This window comes from Oncorhynchus nerka, linkage group LG20, assembly GCF_034236695.1.
Source record: "Oncorhynchus nerka isolate Pitt River linkage group LG20, Oner_Uvic_2.0, whole genome shotgun sequence".
Classification (NCBI taxonomy): domain Eukaryota; kingdom Metazoa; phylum Chordata; class Actinopteri; order Salmoniformes; family Salmonidae; genus Oncorhynchus; species Oncorhynchus nerka.
Window position 1 is genome coordinate 77,613,289 of NC_088415.1, and position 17,102 is coordinate 77,630,390.

At 48.5% G+C, this 17,102-nt stretch overlaps 1 protein-coding gene across 1 annotated transcript in view; it reads right to left on the reverse strand.

Moving 5' to 3' along the window:
• The window catches only part of LOC115103152 (glypican-1-like), a 159,330-nt gene that overhangs the window by 50,181 nt on the left and 92,047 nt on the right, over positions 1–17,102 (reverse strand). Inside the window, exons 4-5 of the mRNA XM_065005795.1 lie at positions 14,098–14,325; positions 13,669–13,832 (exon numbers count right to left, since the gene is read on the reverse strand). Coding sequence (XP_064861867.1) covers positions 13,669–13,832; positions 14,098–14,325 — 392 coding nt within the window. The remainder of the gene's footprint in view (positions 1–13,668; positions 13,833–14,097; positions 14,326–17,102) is intronic.

Sequence of the window (17,102 nt, forward strand, 5' to 3'; positions counted from 1 at the left end):
CAAAGTGCTATGAGGTGCTTAAACAAAAGAGAGGTTACGACACAAAGCGAGAGTGAAACACAGAGACCTACAGACATGGCATTTACAGAGAGATTGCGATAGAGATTGAGCTCTAGAACAAACAAATGATGGGGTTTTTAAACCATGGGGAAGGAACTGTGATAGGGTAGGAAATAGGAGGAGGTGTGTCTTCTGATTGATGATTGATTGTTGACTGATTGGGGAGTGATGATTTTCACCTGTGAGGGGAGAAGGAGAGAAAAGAAACACACACACAGGATACACACACACACAGGATAACTGTATCCGTAACACAGATCAATGAATACGGCTGCACAGTAATGTTTCTTATCGATGGCGGTTAAGATATCGTTTAGGACCTTGAGCGTGGCTGAGGTGCACCCATGACCAGCTCTGAAACCAGATTGCATAGCAGAGAAGGTATGGTGAGATTCGAAATGGTCGGTAATCTGTTTGTTGACTTGGCTTTCGAAGACCTTAGAAAGGCATGGTAGGATAGATATAGGTCTGTAGCAGTTTGGGTCAAGAGTGACCCGCCCTTTGAAGAGGGGGATGACCGCAGCTGCTTTCCAATCTTTGGGAATCTCAGACAACACGAAAGAGAGGTTGAACAGGCTAGTAATAGGGGTGGCAACAATTTCGGCAGATAATTTTAGAAAGAAAGGGTTTGGGAGAAGGAGAAATGGGGATGGCCAGATTGTCTAGCCCGGCTGGTGCTTTCATTTGACATCCAGTGGAACAGCCACTCCATCTATTTTGCAGCTCTTTCAGAACATCAGCTGACTGGGCTGAGCGGATTTGGGAGGGAGGCGAGGAGAAATGGGGATGGCTTGGGCGACAGCTCCGTTGGTCTGTTGGGGGGGTGCAGTGCTGTTGGCCGGGGTAGGAGTAGCCAGGTGGAAAGCATGGCCAGCCGTAGAAAAATGCTTTTGAAATTCTCAATTATGGTGGATTTATCAGTGGTGACAGTGTTTCCTATCTTCAGTGCAGTGGGCAGCTGGGAGGAGGTGTTCTTATTCTCCATGGACTTTACAGTGTCCCAGAACTTTTTGAGTTAGTGTTGCAGGAAGCAAATTTCTGCTTGAAAAAGCTAGCCTTGGCTTTTCTAACTGCCTGTGTATAATGGTTTCTAGCTTCCCTGAACAGCTGCATATCACGGGGCTGTTCGATGCTAATGCAGAACGCCATAGGATGTTTTTGTGTTGGTTAAGGGCAGTCAGGTCTGGGGAGAACCAAGGGCTATATCTGTTCCTGGTTCTAAATTTCTTGAATGGGGCATGTTTATTTAAGATGGTTAGGAAGGCATTTAAAAAAAATATCCAGGCATCCTCTACTGACGGGATGAGATCAATATCCTTCCAGGATACCCCGGCCAGGTCGATTAGAAAGGCCTGCTCGCTGAAGTGTTTCAGGGAGCGTTTTACAGTGATGAGTGGACGTCGTTTGACCGCTGACCCATTACGGATGCAGGCAATGAGGCAGTGATCGCTGAGATCTTGGTTGAAGACAGCAGAGGTGTATTTAGAGGGGAAGTTGGTTAGGATGATATCTATGAGGGTGCCCGTGTTTAAGGCTTTGGTGAGATACCTGGTAGGTTCGTTGATAATTTGTGTGAGATTGAGGGCATCAAGTTTAGATTGTAGCATGGCTGGGGTGTTAAGCATGTTCCAGTTTAGGTCGCCTAGCAGCACGAGCTCTGAAGATAGATGGGGGGCAATCAGTTCACATATGGTGTCCAGAGCACAGCTGGGGGTAGAGGGTGGTCTATAGCAGGTGGCAACGGTGAGAGACTTGTTTTTAGAGAGGTGGATTTTTAAAAGTAGAAGTTCAAATTGTTTGGGTACAGACCTGGATAGTAGGACAGGCTATCTTTGCAGTAGATCGCAACACCGCCCCTTTGGCAATTCTATCTTGTCTGAAAATGTTGTAGTTTGGAATTAAAATTTCAGAATTTTTGGTGGTCTTCCTAAGCCAGGATTCAGACACAGCTAGAACATCCGGGTTGGCAGAGTGTGCTAAAGCAGTGAATAGAACAAACTTAGGGATGAGGTTTCTAATGTTAACTTAACATGCATGAAACCAAGGCTATTACGGTTACAGAAGTCGTCAAAAGAGAGCGCCTGGGGAATAGGAGTGGAGCTAGGCACTGCAGGGCCTGGATTCACCTCTACATCGCCAGAGGAACATAGGAGGTGTAGAATAAGGGTGCGGCTAAAAGCAATAAGAATTGGTCGTCTAGAACGTCTGGAACAGAGAGTAAAAGGAGGTTTCTGGGGGCGATAAAATAGCATCAAGGTATAATGTACAGACAAAGGTATGGTAGGATGTGAATACAGTGGAGGTAAACCCAGAACAAGGCTCCGGGCAGCCGAGCGGAAATGGAGGAAAACTCGCCTCCCTGCGGACCTGGCATCCTTTCACTCCCTCCTCTCTACATTTTCCTCTTCTGTCTCTGCTGCTAAAGCCACTTTCTTCCACTCTAAATTCCAAGCATCTGCCTCTAACCCTAGGAAGCTCTTTGCCACCTTCTCCTCCCTCCTGAATCCTCCTCCCCCTCCCCCCTCCTCCCTCTCTGCAGATGACTTCGTCAACCATTTTGAAAAGAAGGTCGACGACATCCGATCCTCGTTTGCTAAGTCAAACGACACCGCTGGTTCTGCTCACACTGCCCTACCCTGTGCTCTGACCTCTTTCTCCCCTCTCTCTCCAGATGAAATCTCGCGTCTTGTGACGGCCGGCCGCCCAACAACCTGCCCGCTTGACCCTATCCCCTCCTCTCTTCTCCAGACCATTTCCGGAGACCTTCTCCCTTACCTCACCTCGCTCATCAACTCATCCCTGACCGCTGGCTACGTCCTTCCGTCTTCAAGAGAGCGAGAGTTGCAGCCCTTCTGAAAAAACCTACACTCGATCCCTCCGATGTCAACAACTACAGACCAGTATCCCTTCTTTCTTTTCTCTCCAAAACTCTTGAACGTGCCGTCCTTGGCCAGCTCTCCCGCTATCTCTCTCAGAATGACCTTCTTGATCCAAATCAGTCAGGTTTCAAGACTAGTCATTCAACTGAGACTGCTCTTCTCTGTATCACGGAGGCGCTCCGCACTGCTAAAGCTAACTCTCTCTCCTCTGCTCTCATCCTTCTAGACCTATCGGCTGCCTTCGATACTGTGAACCATCAGATCCTCCTCTCCACCCTCTCCGAGTTGGGCATCTCCGGCGCGGCCCACGCTTGATTGCGTCCTACCTGACAGGTCGCTCCTACCAGGTGGCGTGGCGAGAATCTGTCTCCTCACCACGCGCTCTCACCACTGGCGTCCCCAGGGCTCTGTTCTAGGCCCTCTCATATTCTCGCTATACACCAAGTCACTTGGCTCTGTCATAACCTCACATGGTCTCTCCTATCATTGCTATGCAGACGACACACAATTAATCTTCTCCTTTCCCCCTTCTGATGACCAGGTGGCGAATCGCATCTCTGCATGTCTGGCAGACATATCAGTGTGGATGACGGATCACCACCTCAAGCTGAACCTCGGCAAGACGGAGCTGCTCTTCCTCCCGGGGAAGGACTGCCCGTTCCATGATCTCGCCATCACGGTTGACAACTCCATTGTGTCCTCCTCCCAGAGCGCTAAGAACCTTGGCGTGATCCTGGACAACACCCTGTCGTTCTCAACTAACATCAAGGCGGTGGCCCGTTCCTGTAGGTTCATGCTCTACAACATCCGCAGAGTACGACCCTGCCTCACACAGGAAGCGGCGCAGGTCCTAATCCAGGCACTTGTCATCTCCCGTCTGGATTACTGCAACTCGCTGTTGGCTGGGCTCCCTGCCTGTGCCATTAAACCCCTACAACTCATCCAGAACGCCGCAGCCCGTCTGGTGTTCAACCTTCCCAAGTTCTCTCACGTCACCCCGCTCCTCCGCTCTCTCCACTGGCTTCCAGTTGAAGCTCGCATCCGCTACAAGACCATGGTGCTTGCCTACGGAGCTGTGAGGGGAACGGCATCTCAGTACCTCCAGGCTCTGATCAGGCCCTACACCCAAACAAGGGCACTGCGTTCATCCACCTCTGGCCTGCTCGCCTCCCTACCACTGAGGAAGTACAGTTCCCGCTCAGCCCAGTCAAAACTGTTCGCTGCTCTGGCCCCCCAATGGTGGAACAAACTCCCTCACGACGCCAGGACAGCGGAGTCAATCACCACCTTCCGGAGACACCTGAAACCCCACCTCTTTAAGGAATACCTAGGATAGGATAAAGTAATCCTTCTCACCCCCCCCCCCTTAAAAGATTTAGATGCACTATTGTAAGTGGCTGTTCCACTGGATGTCATAAGGTGAACGCACCAATTTGTAAGTCGCTCTGGATAAGAGCGTCTGCTAAATGACTTAAATGTAATGTTAAATGTAGGTATTGAGTGATGAAGAGAGAGATATTGTCTCTAGAAACATCATTGAAACCAGGAGATGTCATTGCATGTGTGGGTGGTGGAACTAATAGGTTGGATAAGGTATAGTGAGCAGGACTAGAGGCTCTACAGTTAAATAAGCCAATAAACACTAACCAGAACAGCAATGGACAAGACATATTGACATTAAGGAGAGGCATGCTTAGTCGAATGATCAAAAGCGTCCAGTGAGTGGAGAGGTTGGTTGGGGGTCACGGCGATTTAGACAGCTAGCCAGGCAATCGGTAGCAAGCTAGCATAGGATGGAGGTCTGTTATTAGCCACCTCTTGCATTCTGTCAGTAGATTAGTGGGGTTCCGTGTGGTAGAGGGGATTAATCCAAATCCAAACAACAACAACAAAAATAAAAACAATAGATATAGTTTTAGAGGCCCAAGAAGAAAACATAATAATAATAAAAATAAATAAATTGTCCGATTGTCTATTCAGATAGCAGCCGGTAAGACAGCTAACGGTTAGCAGGCCGCAGATGGGCGTTCAGGTAATGTCGCGACGGAGGAGCCAGCCGGATAACTCCTTCGGGTAGATAACGTCGGCAGTCCAGTTGTGAAGGCCCGGTGGGGCTCCGCGTAGGCAGTAAAACGGGTCCGGATAGGTGACTGCAGCCCAGGAGTGATTGATGGAACTCAGGAGTGATTGACGGAGCTGGCTAGCTCCGGAATAATTGATGTTTGCTCCGGAATCGACGAAAGCCGATAGTCACACGGATAGCAGCTAGCTAGCTGTGAGATCCAGGTAAGAATGTCCAGAGAGCAGTTGAAATCCAGGGACATGGAGAGAAAAATTGGTCCGGTATGTTCCGTTCCGAGCCGCGCTGCGCTGCGCCGTACAAAACTGGCGATAGATTTCCGAGCTAAAGGATAGCTGATGACCACAAACCGTGGTTAGCTGAATACTAATGATTTGCCAGTAAAGAAGCTAACTAGCTTCTGAACTAGCTTCTGATTAGCTTCTGGATTAGCTTCTGGGCTAGCTTCTGGCTAGCTCCTGGCTAGCTTCTGGCTAGTTTCTGGCTAGCTTCTTGGAGTTTCTGGCTAGCTTCTTGGAGGATTACAGATTTGAGGTAAATAATACTTTTTTATAAATATAAATTGGTGAGTCGGGTTGCAGGAGAGTGTTTTGAAGATGAGTTGATGGAAAATAAAAAATAAAAATGTATGTGAAAAATATATATATATACGGGACACGACAAGACGAGGACAAAAGACGTCTGAACTGCTATGCCATCTTGGTTGACGAATCCTAGTCCTATTACTAGTCCTATATCCTAGTCCTATAACCTAGTCCTATTACTAGTCCTATATCCTAGTCCTATATCCTAGTCCTATTACTAGTCCTATATCCTAGTACTATAACCTAGTCCTATTACTAGTCCTACATCCTAGCCCTATAACCTAATCCTATAACCTAGTCCTATTACTAGTCCTATATCCTAGTCCTATAACCTAGTCCTATATCATAGTCTTATTACTAGTCCTATATCCTAGTCCTATATCCTAGTCCTATATCCTAGTCCTATAACCTAGTCCTATATCATAGTCTTATTACTAGTCCTATATCCTAGTCCTGTATCCTAGTTCTATAACCTAGTCCTATATCATAGTCTTATTACTAGTCCTATATCCTAGTCATATTTCATGTTTTATCACTCTCTTCACCCCATCTTACTTATCTCTCCCAACATTTTAATTTGTATTCATACTTTTTTGCATTTGTATTCATGCTCTCTGTACTCAGTCTACAACCGCCCACCTGTGACTTAAGCTACTGATCCCCAGACCCAGAAAAACACACATTCAAGTTCTGCCGGCAATTCGTCCCACTCCTAAAAGATAGGCTATATCCTATAAGCAAAGCGTAGCTCAAGGCAACGTGCAAGTGTCCTCTCTCATCATTCTTGCTGCTTCAAGTTCAGTAACCATACCTCTCTGGGCATGCGAGATCAGGTGCATATGTGGTCTCAATTAAATAGAGTAGGCTATAGCCTATGCATGTGCTTGAGAAGGGCAGTTATCTTTCCAAGGAAATGCCCTTCCTATATATGATTAAGCTATAGTTTACTACATGGCCTAGAAATAAATATTAATCACCCATATTTGTTTCTGTCTGTAAACCATCCCACAATATGTAGCTCCAGAGACATTGCAAATGTCTGCTCTCTCTCCAACTCTACAAGCTATGTCTAGCCAATTGGCTTATACACTGCTCAAAAAAATAAAGGGAACACTAAAATAACACATCCTAGATCTGAATGAATGAAATATTCTTATTAAATACTTTTTTCTTTACACAGTTGAATGTGCTGACAACAAAATCACACAAAAATGATCAATGGAAATCAAATTTATCAACCCATGGAGGTCTCGATTTGGAGTCACACTCAAAATTAAAGTGGAAAACCACACTACAGGCTGATCCAACTTTGATGTAATGTCCTTAAAACAAGTCAAAATGAGGCTCAGTAGTGTGTGTGGCCTCCATGTGCCTGTATGACCTCCCTACAACGCCTGGGCATGCGCCTGATGAGGTGGCGGATGGTCTCCTGAGGGATCTCCTCCCAGACCTGGACTAAAGCATCAGCCAACTCCTGGACAGTCTGTGGTGCAACGTGGCGTTGGTGGATGGAGCGAGACATGATGTCCCAGATGTGCTCAATTGGATTCAGGTCTGGCGAACCGGCGGGCCAGTCCATAGCATCAATGCCTTCCTCTTGCAGGAACTGTTGACACACTCCAGCCACATGAGGTCTAGCATTGTCTTGCATTAGGAGGAACCCAGGGCCAACCGCACCATCATATGGTCTCACAAGGGGTCTGAGGATCTCATCTCGGTACCTAATGGCAGTCAGGCTACCTCTGGCGAGCACATGGAGGGTTGTGCGGCCCCAAAGATATGCCACCCCACACCATGACTGACCCACCGCCAAACCGGTCATGCTGAAGGATGTTGCAGGCAGCAGAACGTTCTCCACGGCGTCTCCAGACTCTGTCACATCTGTCACATGTGCTCAGTGTGAACCTGCTTTCATCTGTGAAGAGCACAGGGCGCCAGTGGCGAATTTGCCAATCTTGGTGTTCTCTGGCAAATGCCAAACGTCCTGCACGGTGTTGGGCTGTAAGCACAACCCCCACCTGTGGACGTCGGGCCCTCATACCACCCTCATGGAGTCTGTTTCTGACCGTTTGATCAGACACATTCACATTGTGGCAAGCTGGAGGTCATTTTACAGGGCTCTGGCAGTGCTCCTCCTGCTCCTCCTTGCACAAAGGCGGTGGTAGCGGTCCTGCTGCTGGGTTGTTGCCCTCTACGGCCTCCTCCACGTCTCCTGATGTACTGTTCTGTCTCCTGGTAGCGCCTCCATGCTCTGGACACTACGCTGACAGACACAGCAAACCTTCTTGCCACAGCTCGCATTGATGTGCCATCCTGGATGAGCTGCACTACCTGAGCCACTTGTGTGGGGTGTAGATTCCGTCTAATGCTACCACTAGAGTGAAAGCACCGCCAGCATTCAAAAGTGACCAAAACATCAGCCAGGAAGCATAGGAACTGAGAAGTGGTCTGTGGTCACCACCTGCAGAACCACTCCTTTATTGGGGGTGTCTTGCTAATTGCCTATAATTTCCACCTGTTGTCTATTCCATTTGCACAACAGCATGTGAAATGTATTGTCAATCAGTGCTGCTTCCTAAGTGGACAGTTTGATTTCACAGAAGTGTGATTGACTTAGAGTTACATTGTGTTGTTTAAGTGTTCCCTTTATTTTTTTGAGCAGTGTATATCCCAGTAATACCGCTAGCCTAATATAATGGGCCATGTGAGACTCTCTGGTAATTTAACCAATTTCTTATGGTTGGGTGTGGGACCTGTAGCTGCGGGTGGGATGAAGAAATCGGACTGCACAGACCTCTACTTTGAGGCTCTCACACACACACACACACACACACACACACACACACACACACACACACACACACACACATCTGCAGGCAGGAGTGTGTGGAGCTGGGCAGTAAAAAGGCGTCGTTGCCAGATTGAAGCTTTTGGAAAGGAAACGGCACCATAAAGCACAGCCAGGGGCTCAGCCAATCAGCTCCTGCTATAGCAGTTAATGTCAGTGCGCCTCTGAAAAATGTCCCCCCTGGCTGTGGGGTTTGTTAATATCAGCGCACCCATGAGAAATGGCCCCCTCTACACAAGAGTAAGGTTCAAATCAGATCACTACTACTGAGAAATATCTGCTCTTCTGTAGGGGGTCAATATTGGTGAACTGGTGAAAAATGTCCCCAGTCACGCACAGGGCAAGGGGAGTGTTCAAATCAGCGCACCAATGAGATATTTTCCCTTACTCTCTGGGGAAAGATTGATATTGTCACAATAGAGAAAAATACTGTTCACGCTATCCTTTATGAAAAAAGTAAATCAAAGGGTTAATATCAACTATTAGTACCCATATTTTTCTATTAGCCATGAGTGAAAGTATACTAACAATGTGTACACCACAGAAATGGTCTCTCTGTAAGTCAAGGTAAGGGTTAACAGTATTGTGCTGATGTGACATTAGAATGTTAGCGTGATGCATCTATCCCGGCCTCAGTCTCTCTGTGTGTCCCTGTAGAGGAGACAAGACATGCAGCCCACACAAAAGGACCTTGGGATGGCTCAATTAAGCACACACAGCGTAGCATAGTGTGGTGTAGCTGCAAGCATAAGGGAATAAAGCCTAGAATTACCAATACCAAAGGTAGCGAAGCCAAATGTAGCCGTGAGCATAAGGCAAATCATTAGCATGGAAACAGTTAGCGTAACCTAGCTATTAGCCACAGGCATAGACTTCTGTGACAGGGGAACAAGCATTAGAATTGGCATGGACGTACGGGAATAAGGTCAGGCATTAGCATGGCAACAGTTAGCATAGCCTAGCCACAGGCATACTGTAGAAGGGGAACAAGGAGGAGTATTAGCATGGGTTGACACGGTTAGCTGGCATTTCCATTCATGACGTATGCCCTCTGGGTCTGCCCTCCAGACCAGCCAGATTGGCTTACAGGACTGCAGAGCACTGCCAGCCTGTGCGGTGCCATGCTGATAAGCAGTTGCTAGCTATCTCACACACACACACCACTTATTTCCTTCCTTTCTCCTCCCTTCAACCTTCCCCTCCCTTATCCTCCCTTGTCTCTCTCCTCCTCCCTTGTCTTCCCTTCCCTCCCTTCCCTTCTCCTCCCTTGTCTCCCTTCTCCTCCATTGTCTCCCACCCCTCCCTTGTCTTGTCTTCCCTCCCTTCCCATCTCCCTTCTCCATCCTTCTACCCACCCCCCTCCCTCTCCTCCCTTCTCCTCCCTTCTACCTTCTCCTCCGTTCCCCTCCCCTTCCCTTTCCCTCCCTTCTCCTCCCTTCCCTTCTCTCTTTCCTATCTTTTCTCCCTACTCCTCCCTTGTCTCCCTTCTTCTCCTTATCTTCCTTATCTCCCTCCCTTCTCCTCCCTTCTTCCTCCCTCCCCTCCCTTGTCTCCTTTCTCCTCATTTTTCCTTCCTTCTCCTCATTTCTCCTCCCTTTCTACCTTCCCCTCCATTCTCCTTCCTTCCATTATTCCTTCTCCCTTCTCCTCCCTTTCCCCCTCCTCTCTTTACATCCCTTCTCCCCCTTCCCCTACCTTCTCCTCCCTTCTCCTCACATCTCTCCCTTCCTCTCCCTTTTACCCTCCCTCCCTTTTCCTACCCTTCCATTCTCCTCCCTTCTCTCCCTCCTCTCTTGTCTCCCTCCTCTCTTGTCTCCCTCCCCTTCCTTATCTCCCTTTCTCCCCTTCTACCTTCCCTTCCTGTCTCCTCCCTTCCCTCTCCTCCCTTGTCTCCATTCTACTCCCTTGTCTCCCTTCTCCTACCTTCTCCTCCCTTCTCCTCCCTTCTCCTACCTTCTCTCCCCTCCCTTTCCTCCCTTGTCTCCCTTCTCCTCCCTTATCTCCTACCTTCTCCTTCCTTCTCCTACCTTCTCTCCTCTCCCCTCCCCTCCCCTTCCCTTTTCCTCCCTTGTCTCCCTTTTCCTCCCTTATCTCCTACCTTCTCCTACCTTCTCTCCCCTCCCCTCCCTTCCCTTCTCCTCCCTTATCTCCTTTCTCCTACCTTCTCCTCCCTTGTCCTCCCTTCTCCTCCCTTCTTCTCCAGTCTCCTTCCTTCTCTCCCTCCCCTCCCTTCTACCTTCCCCTCCATTCTCCTCCCTTTCCTTATCTTCCCATCTTCTCCCTTGTCTCCCTACTTCTCCCTTGCCCCCCTTCCCCCTTCCCCTCTCTTCCCTTTTCCTCCCTTCCCTTTCCTTTCTTCTTCTCCCATGTCCCCCTTCTCCTCCCTTCCCTTTCTTCCTTCTCCTCCCTTCTCCTCCCTTCTACCTTCTGCTCCCTTCCCTTCTTCTCCCTCTCCTCCCTTCTCTCCCTACCCATTCTTTCCCTTTTCTTCCCTTTTCCTCCCTTGTCTCCCTTCTCCTCCCTTGTCTCCTCCCTCTCCTACCTTCCCCTCCCTTCTCCACCCTTATCCTACCTTCTCCTCACTTCTCCCCTCCCTCTCCTACCTTCCCCTCCCTTCTCCACCCTTCTCCCTTCCTTTCTCTTCCTTCTCCTCCCTTCCCCTCCCTTCTACCTTCTACCTTCTCCTCCCTTCCCTTCTCTTCCTTCTCCTCCCTTCCCCTCCCTTCCCTTTTCTTCCTTCTCCTCCCTTCCCCTCCCTTCTACCTTCTCCTCCCTTCCCTTCTCTTCCTTCTCCTCCCTTCCCTTCTCTTCCTTCTCCTCCCTTCCCCTCCCTTCTACCTTCTCCTCCCTTCCCTTCTCTTCCTTCTCCTCCCTTCCCCTCCCTTCTACCTTCTCCTCCCTTCTCTTCCTTCTCCTCCCTTCCCCTCCCTTCTACCTTCTCCCCCTTCCCTTCTCTTCCTTCTCCTCCCTTCCCCTCCCTTCTACCTTCTCCTCCCTTCCCTTTTCTTCCTTCTCCTCCCTTCTACCTTCTCCTCCTTCCCCTCTCTTACTTCTCCTCCTTCCCTTCTCTTACTTCTCCTCCCTTCCCTTTTCTTACTTCTCCTCCCTTCCCTTTTCTTCCTTCTCCTCCCTTCCCTTCTCTTACTTCTCCTCCCTTCCCTTTCTTCCTTCTCCTCCCTTCCCTTTTCTTCCTTTTCCTCCCTTCCCTTCTCTTACTTCTCCTCCCTTCCCTTCTCTTACTTCTCCTCCCTTCCCTTTTCTTCCTTCTCATCCCTTCCCTTCTCTTCCTTCTCCTTCCTTTATTCCTTTCTTCTCCCTCTCCGCCATTCTCCTCCCTTCTGTATTCTTCCCTTCTCTTCCCTTTTATCCCCTCCCCCCCTGCTCCTCCCTTGTCTCCCCAGAGCTACTTGATCTGATCCATATTTCCTGACTGTAGCCGTTTTGCTGCTGCTGAAGGACATTGAGCGATATGTTCATTAAATGAGGTCGGCTGGGGAAAATGTGTAAGTAATTAGAGCGGCTTTTACAAAATTACAAAATGTCATCCCTGCACTAATGCCAGGGCACTGGCAGCCGCTGCCATTCTCAATGAGGTCAGGGTGTACTCTTGGGGACATTCACATATGCACACACACAAATGATAGAGCTATCGTGGGTCTACTTTATGTGGTACAGTATGATTTGATTGGCAGAGGTGGGGCGAGGTGTAGGTGTACATCTCACAGTGATCTCTTGTCAAGGTCAACGTGTGTACATGAGTGTCCCTTCCACTCACTCCTTCCTCTCACTTCCACTCTCTCGATGCTCTCTCTCCCTCTCTCACCCAAACCCTCTACTGTACTTTCCCTCCGTCTCTCTCTCTCCCTCATTTCACTTTCTCCTAACAGCACAATCCACCACAATCCCTATTACAGTCTGATTAGAACCACAGGGAGAAGGCAGGGAGGGAGAGAGGGTACCCATATCCCAGCATGCCTTCTGGCATTCCACTCAGCCCTCTGCCCCCCTGGCTGGTCCAATCAGACTCCAGACTCCACATGAGGCATACATCCCCCCCCCCCCCTCAATTCCTCCATTTACGCTCTTATAGCTTCCTCTCCTCCTCTCTCCACTCCATTCCTCCTTGTCTCCTCATCTCTCTCCTCAATTCCTCCATTTACCCTCTTATACCTTCCTCTCTCCACTCCATTCCTCCTTATCTCCCCCTTTCTTCCTCCTTATCTCTCTCCTCTCCTCCTCCACTCTCCTCTCCTCCTCCACTCTCCTCTCCTCCTCCACTCTCCTCTCCTCCTCCGCTCTCCTCTCCTTCCCTTTCTCTCCCTCAGGTCACTCTATTAACATTGTCCAGAGCTGTGGCTCACTCTGTCCCTCTCCTCCTCCGCTCTCCTCTCCTCCTCCACTCTCCTCTCCTCCTCCGCTCTCCTCTCCTCCTCCACTCTCCTCTCCTTCCCTTTCTCTCTCTCAGGTCACTCTATTAACATTGTCCAGGGCTGTGGCTCACTCTGTCCCTCTCCTCCTCCACTCTCCTCTCCTCCTCCACTCTCCTCTCCTCCTCCGCTCTCCTCTCCTTCCCTTTCTCTCCCTCAGGTCACTCTATTAACATTGTCCAGAGCTGTGGCTCACTCTGTCCCTCTCCTGTACACACTGTGTGTGTAAACAACCTGCTGTTATGGTCCTAGATTTCTCCCTCTTCTGTTCCTCCGTTACTCCATTAGAGATTGATTGGCTTGCAATGAGATGCCCAGCACTGTTTATATTCTGTTATTTGGCCCAGTGTTGACCACATTACTGTTCGAGAGAAGAAGTACAGAGCCGCTGGAGGACTACTGTACACAGTGTGACACACAACGCTATAAATAACTGTCTGAAACCAGAGACAACAAGACAAGACAAAATAAATGCTGGATATTGTAGGATCCGTGGAACCTTTCAGCCATTTTTTGACATTAGAAAAAGAGGCACAAGGGATCCTTCTCTCATGCGGTAACATTAGTTTGATAGAATGCTTGTATCTCAAAGCTCCAAATGCGTTTTAAAGTTTCACGGTGGTCGTGCCAGATTGATGCCAGCTTGATGTACAGCAGGTTTGAGAAAGGATGAGAAAAAAGTAAATAGAAGAGAGAGAGAGAGGGGAAGAGAGAGAGAGAGAAAAATGAGTAGAGCGAAGAGATAAACAACACTGACAAAGATAGACAGAGAAAGATGGGTCAGTCTTACCTGTGACACCTTGCGAACCACCTCCCCGCTGATCACCAGTCCCTGGACAAAGGAGCGTGCCGCCACAAATGTACGGGTCACTTTCAACTTGAGGTCTCGGGGGGTGTCACCAAAGGGTCGCAGCGTCTCGGACTGCTTGGACACACACTCCAGGTAGTCATCGCCTGCAATCATAATAACTGTATTAGTAAAACGCTCTTCATACAATACACAAGTGATAGCTAAAGCAATATAACGGCCTCTTGTTAAGAATAAAAGTTGAAATCATACAAGATGAAATTCATGAAAATATTTACCAAGGTTGGGGTGAATTCAATTTCAATGCAAGAGTTAGTCAATGCAAGAGTTAGTCATTTATTTTCAATGGAGATTTCGAAAGTTGAACATTTCAAAGAACCTATTTAAGTTCAATGTGTAATGCTTACGTACCTATGAGATACCGTCCATTGGCTCCCTTGAACATCCTCTCCAGCAGGCGGGCCCAGAACTCATTGAGCGCCTCCTCTATGTTAACGTTGGAACCCCGGTAGTACCGTCTCAGCTCTGTGTACAGGTCAGAGAACACGCGGGTGTTCTGGGTGTACAGGGAACCCAGCGCCGGAGTATACGACTGCTGCAGGACACCCTCAGAACGGTTCAGCAACTCCAGGAGGTAACCTGGAATGAGACAGGAAACGGGACATGTTAAACAGTGTTAAACAGTTAAATTTAGGTTTTTTCTTCATGTAATTCTTATTATGAAATGGATACATTTCCAGGGGGAAGCAAAAAAAATGCAAGAATGAAAGAGTATCATTTCCCTTGAATGTTTTTCTATTTCTTTCTGGCGACAAACATCAGCAGCGCTGTTTCCTATAATAGCGTTTAGTGTAGCTTAGCTGTGAGGGCTGGGGCTCTGTCTCATGGCTTTGTACTGCATATGAAATATGCCACAGAGATGAACCCAGAGAGGAAGTGTTTAAATGTATTCTGAGGCAGGATGGGATGTGCAGGGGAAGATAATGTTGCCATCCAAATAAAACGCACTGAGTGGGATATAGAGAGATTCTCTAACATACACTTACATTGTGCACACTCAAACCCTAACACAAACAGACACAGGCCTGCAGAGACACACACTCAAACCCTAACACAAACAGACACAGGCCTGCAGAGACACACACTCAAACCCTAACACAAACAGACACAGGCCTGCAGAGACACACACTCAAACCCTAACACAAACAGAGACAGGCCTGCAGAGACACACACACTCAAACCCTAACACAAACAGACACAGGCCTGCAGAGACACACACTCAAACCCTAACACAAACAGACACAGGCCTGCAGAGACACACACTCAAACCCTAACACAAACAGAGACAGGCCTGCAGAGACACACACACTCAAACCCTAACACAAACACCTGCAGAGACACACACTCAAACCCTAACACAAACAGACACAGGCCTGCAGAGACACACACTCAAACCCTAACACAAACAGACACAGGCCTGCAGAGACACACACTCAAACCCTAACACAAACAGACACAGGCCTGCAGAGACACACACACTCAAACCCTAACACAAACAGAGACAGGCCTGCAGAGACACACACTCAAACCCTAACACAAACAGACACAGGCCTGCAGAGACACACACTCAAACCCTAACACAAACAGACACAGGCCTGCAGAGACACACACACTCAAACCCTAACACAAACAGACAGGCCTGCAGAGACACACACACTCAAACCCTAACACAAACAGACAGGCCTGCAGAGACACACACTCAAACTCTAACACAAAGAGACACAGGCCTGCAGAGAAACACACTTAAACCCTAACACAAACAGACACATGCCTGCAGAGACACACACTCAAACCCTAACACAAACAGACACAGACCTGCAGAGACACACACACTCAAACCCTAACACAAACAGACACAGGCCTGCAGAGACACACACTTAAACCCTAACACAAACAGAGACAGGCCTGCAGAGACACACACTCAAACCTAACACAAACAGACACAGGCCTGCAGAGACACACACTCAAACCCTAACACAAACAGACACAGGCCTGCAGAGACACACACTCAAACCCTAACACAAACAGACACAGGCCTGCAGAGACACACACTTAAACCCTAACACAAACAGAGACAGGCCTGCAGAGACACACACTCAAACCCTAACACAAACAGACACAGGCCTGCAGAGACACACACGCTCAAACCCTAACACAAACAGACACAGGCCTGCAGAGACACACACTCAAACCCTAACACAAACAGACACAGACCTGCAGAGACACACACACTCAAACCCTAACACAAACAGACAGGCCTGCAGAGACACACACTCAAACCCTAACACAAACAGAGACAGGCCTGCAGAGACACACACACAAACTCTAACACAAACAGACACAGGCTTCCAGAGACACACACACACAAACCCTAACACAAACAGACACAGGCCTGCAGAGACACACACTCAAACCCTAACACAAACAGACACAGGCCTGCAGAGACACACACTTAAACCCTAACACAAACATACACAGGCTTCCAGAGACACACACACTCAAACTCTAACACAAAGAGACACAGGCCTGCAGAGAAACACACTTAAACCCTAACACAAACAGACACATGCCTGCAGAGACACACACTCAAACCCTAACACAAACAGACACAGACCTGCAGAAACACACACTCTCACAACCCTAACACAAACAGACACAGGCCTGCAGAGACACACACTTAAACCCTAACACAAACAGAGACAGGCCTGCAGAGACACACACTCAAACCCTAACACAAACAGACACAGGCCTGCAGAGACACACACTCAAACCCTAACACAAACAGACACAGGCCTGCAGAGACACACACTCAAACCCTAACACAAACAGACACAGGCCTGCAGAGACACACACTTAAACCCTAACACAAACAGAGACAGGCCTGCAGAGACACACACTCAAACCCTAACACAAACAGACACAGGCCTGCAGAGACACACACGCTCAAACCCTAACACAAACAGACACAGGCCTGCAGAGACACACACTCAAACCTAACACAAACAGACACAGACCTGCAGAGACACACACACTCAAACCCTAACACAAACAGACAGGCCTGCAGAGACACACACTCAAACCCTAACACAAACAGAGACAGGCCTGCAGAGACACACACACAAACTCTAACACAAACAGACACAGGCTTCCAGAGACACACACACACAAACCCTAACACAAACAGACACAGGCCTGCAGAGACACACACACACAAACGCAGAGAACAACATAAACAGCAGACAAACCCAGTCCTTCTGGAATGGGACTCTCAGCCAGTCAGTACCATGGCTCTGGCCAAAAACACACTACACAATAACAGGCTGGGCTGCGACTGCACTGTTTAAGAATACATTTTC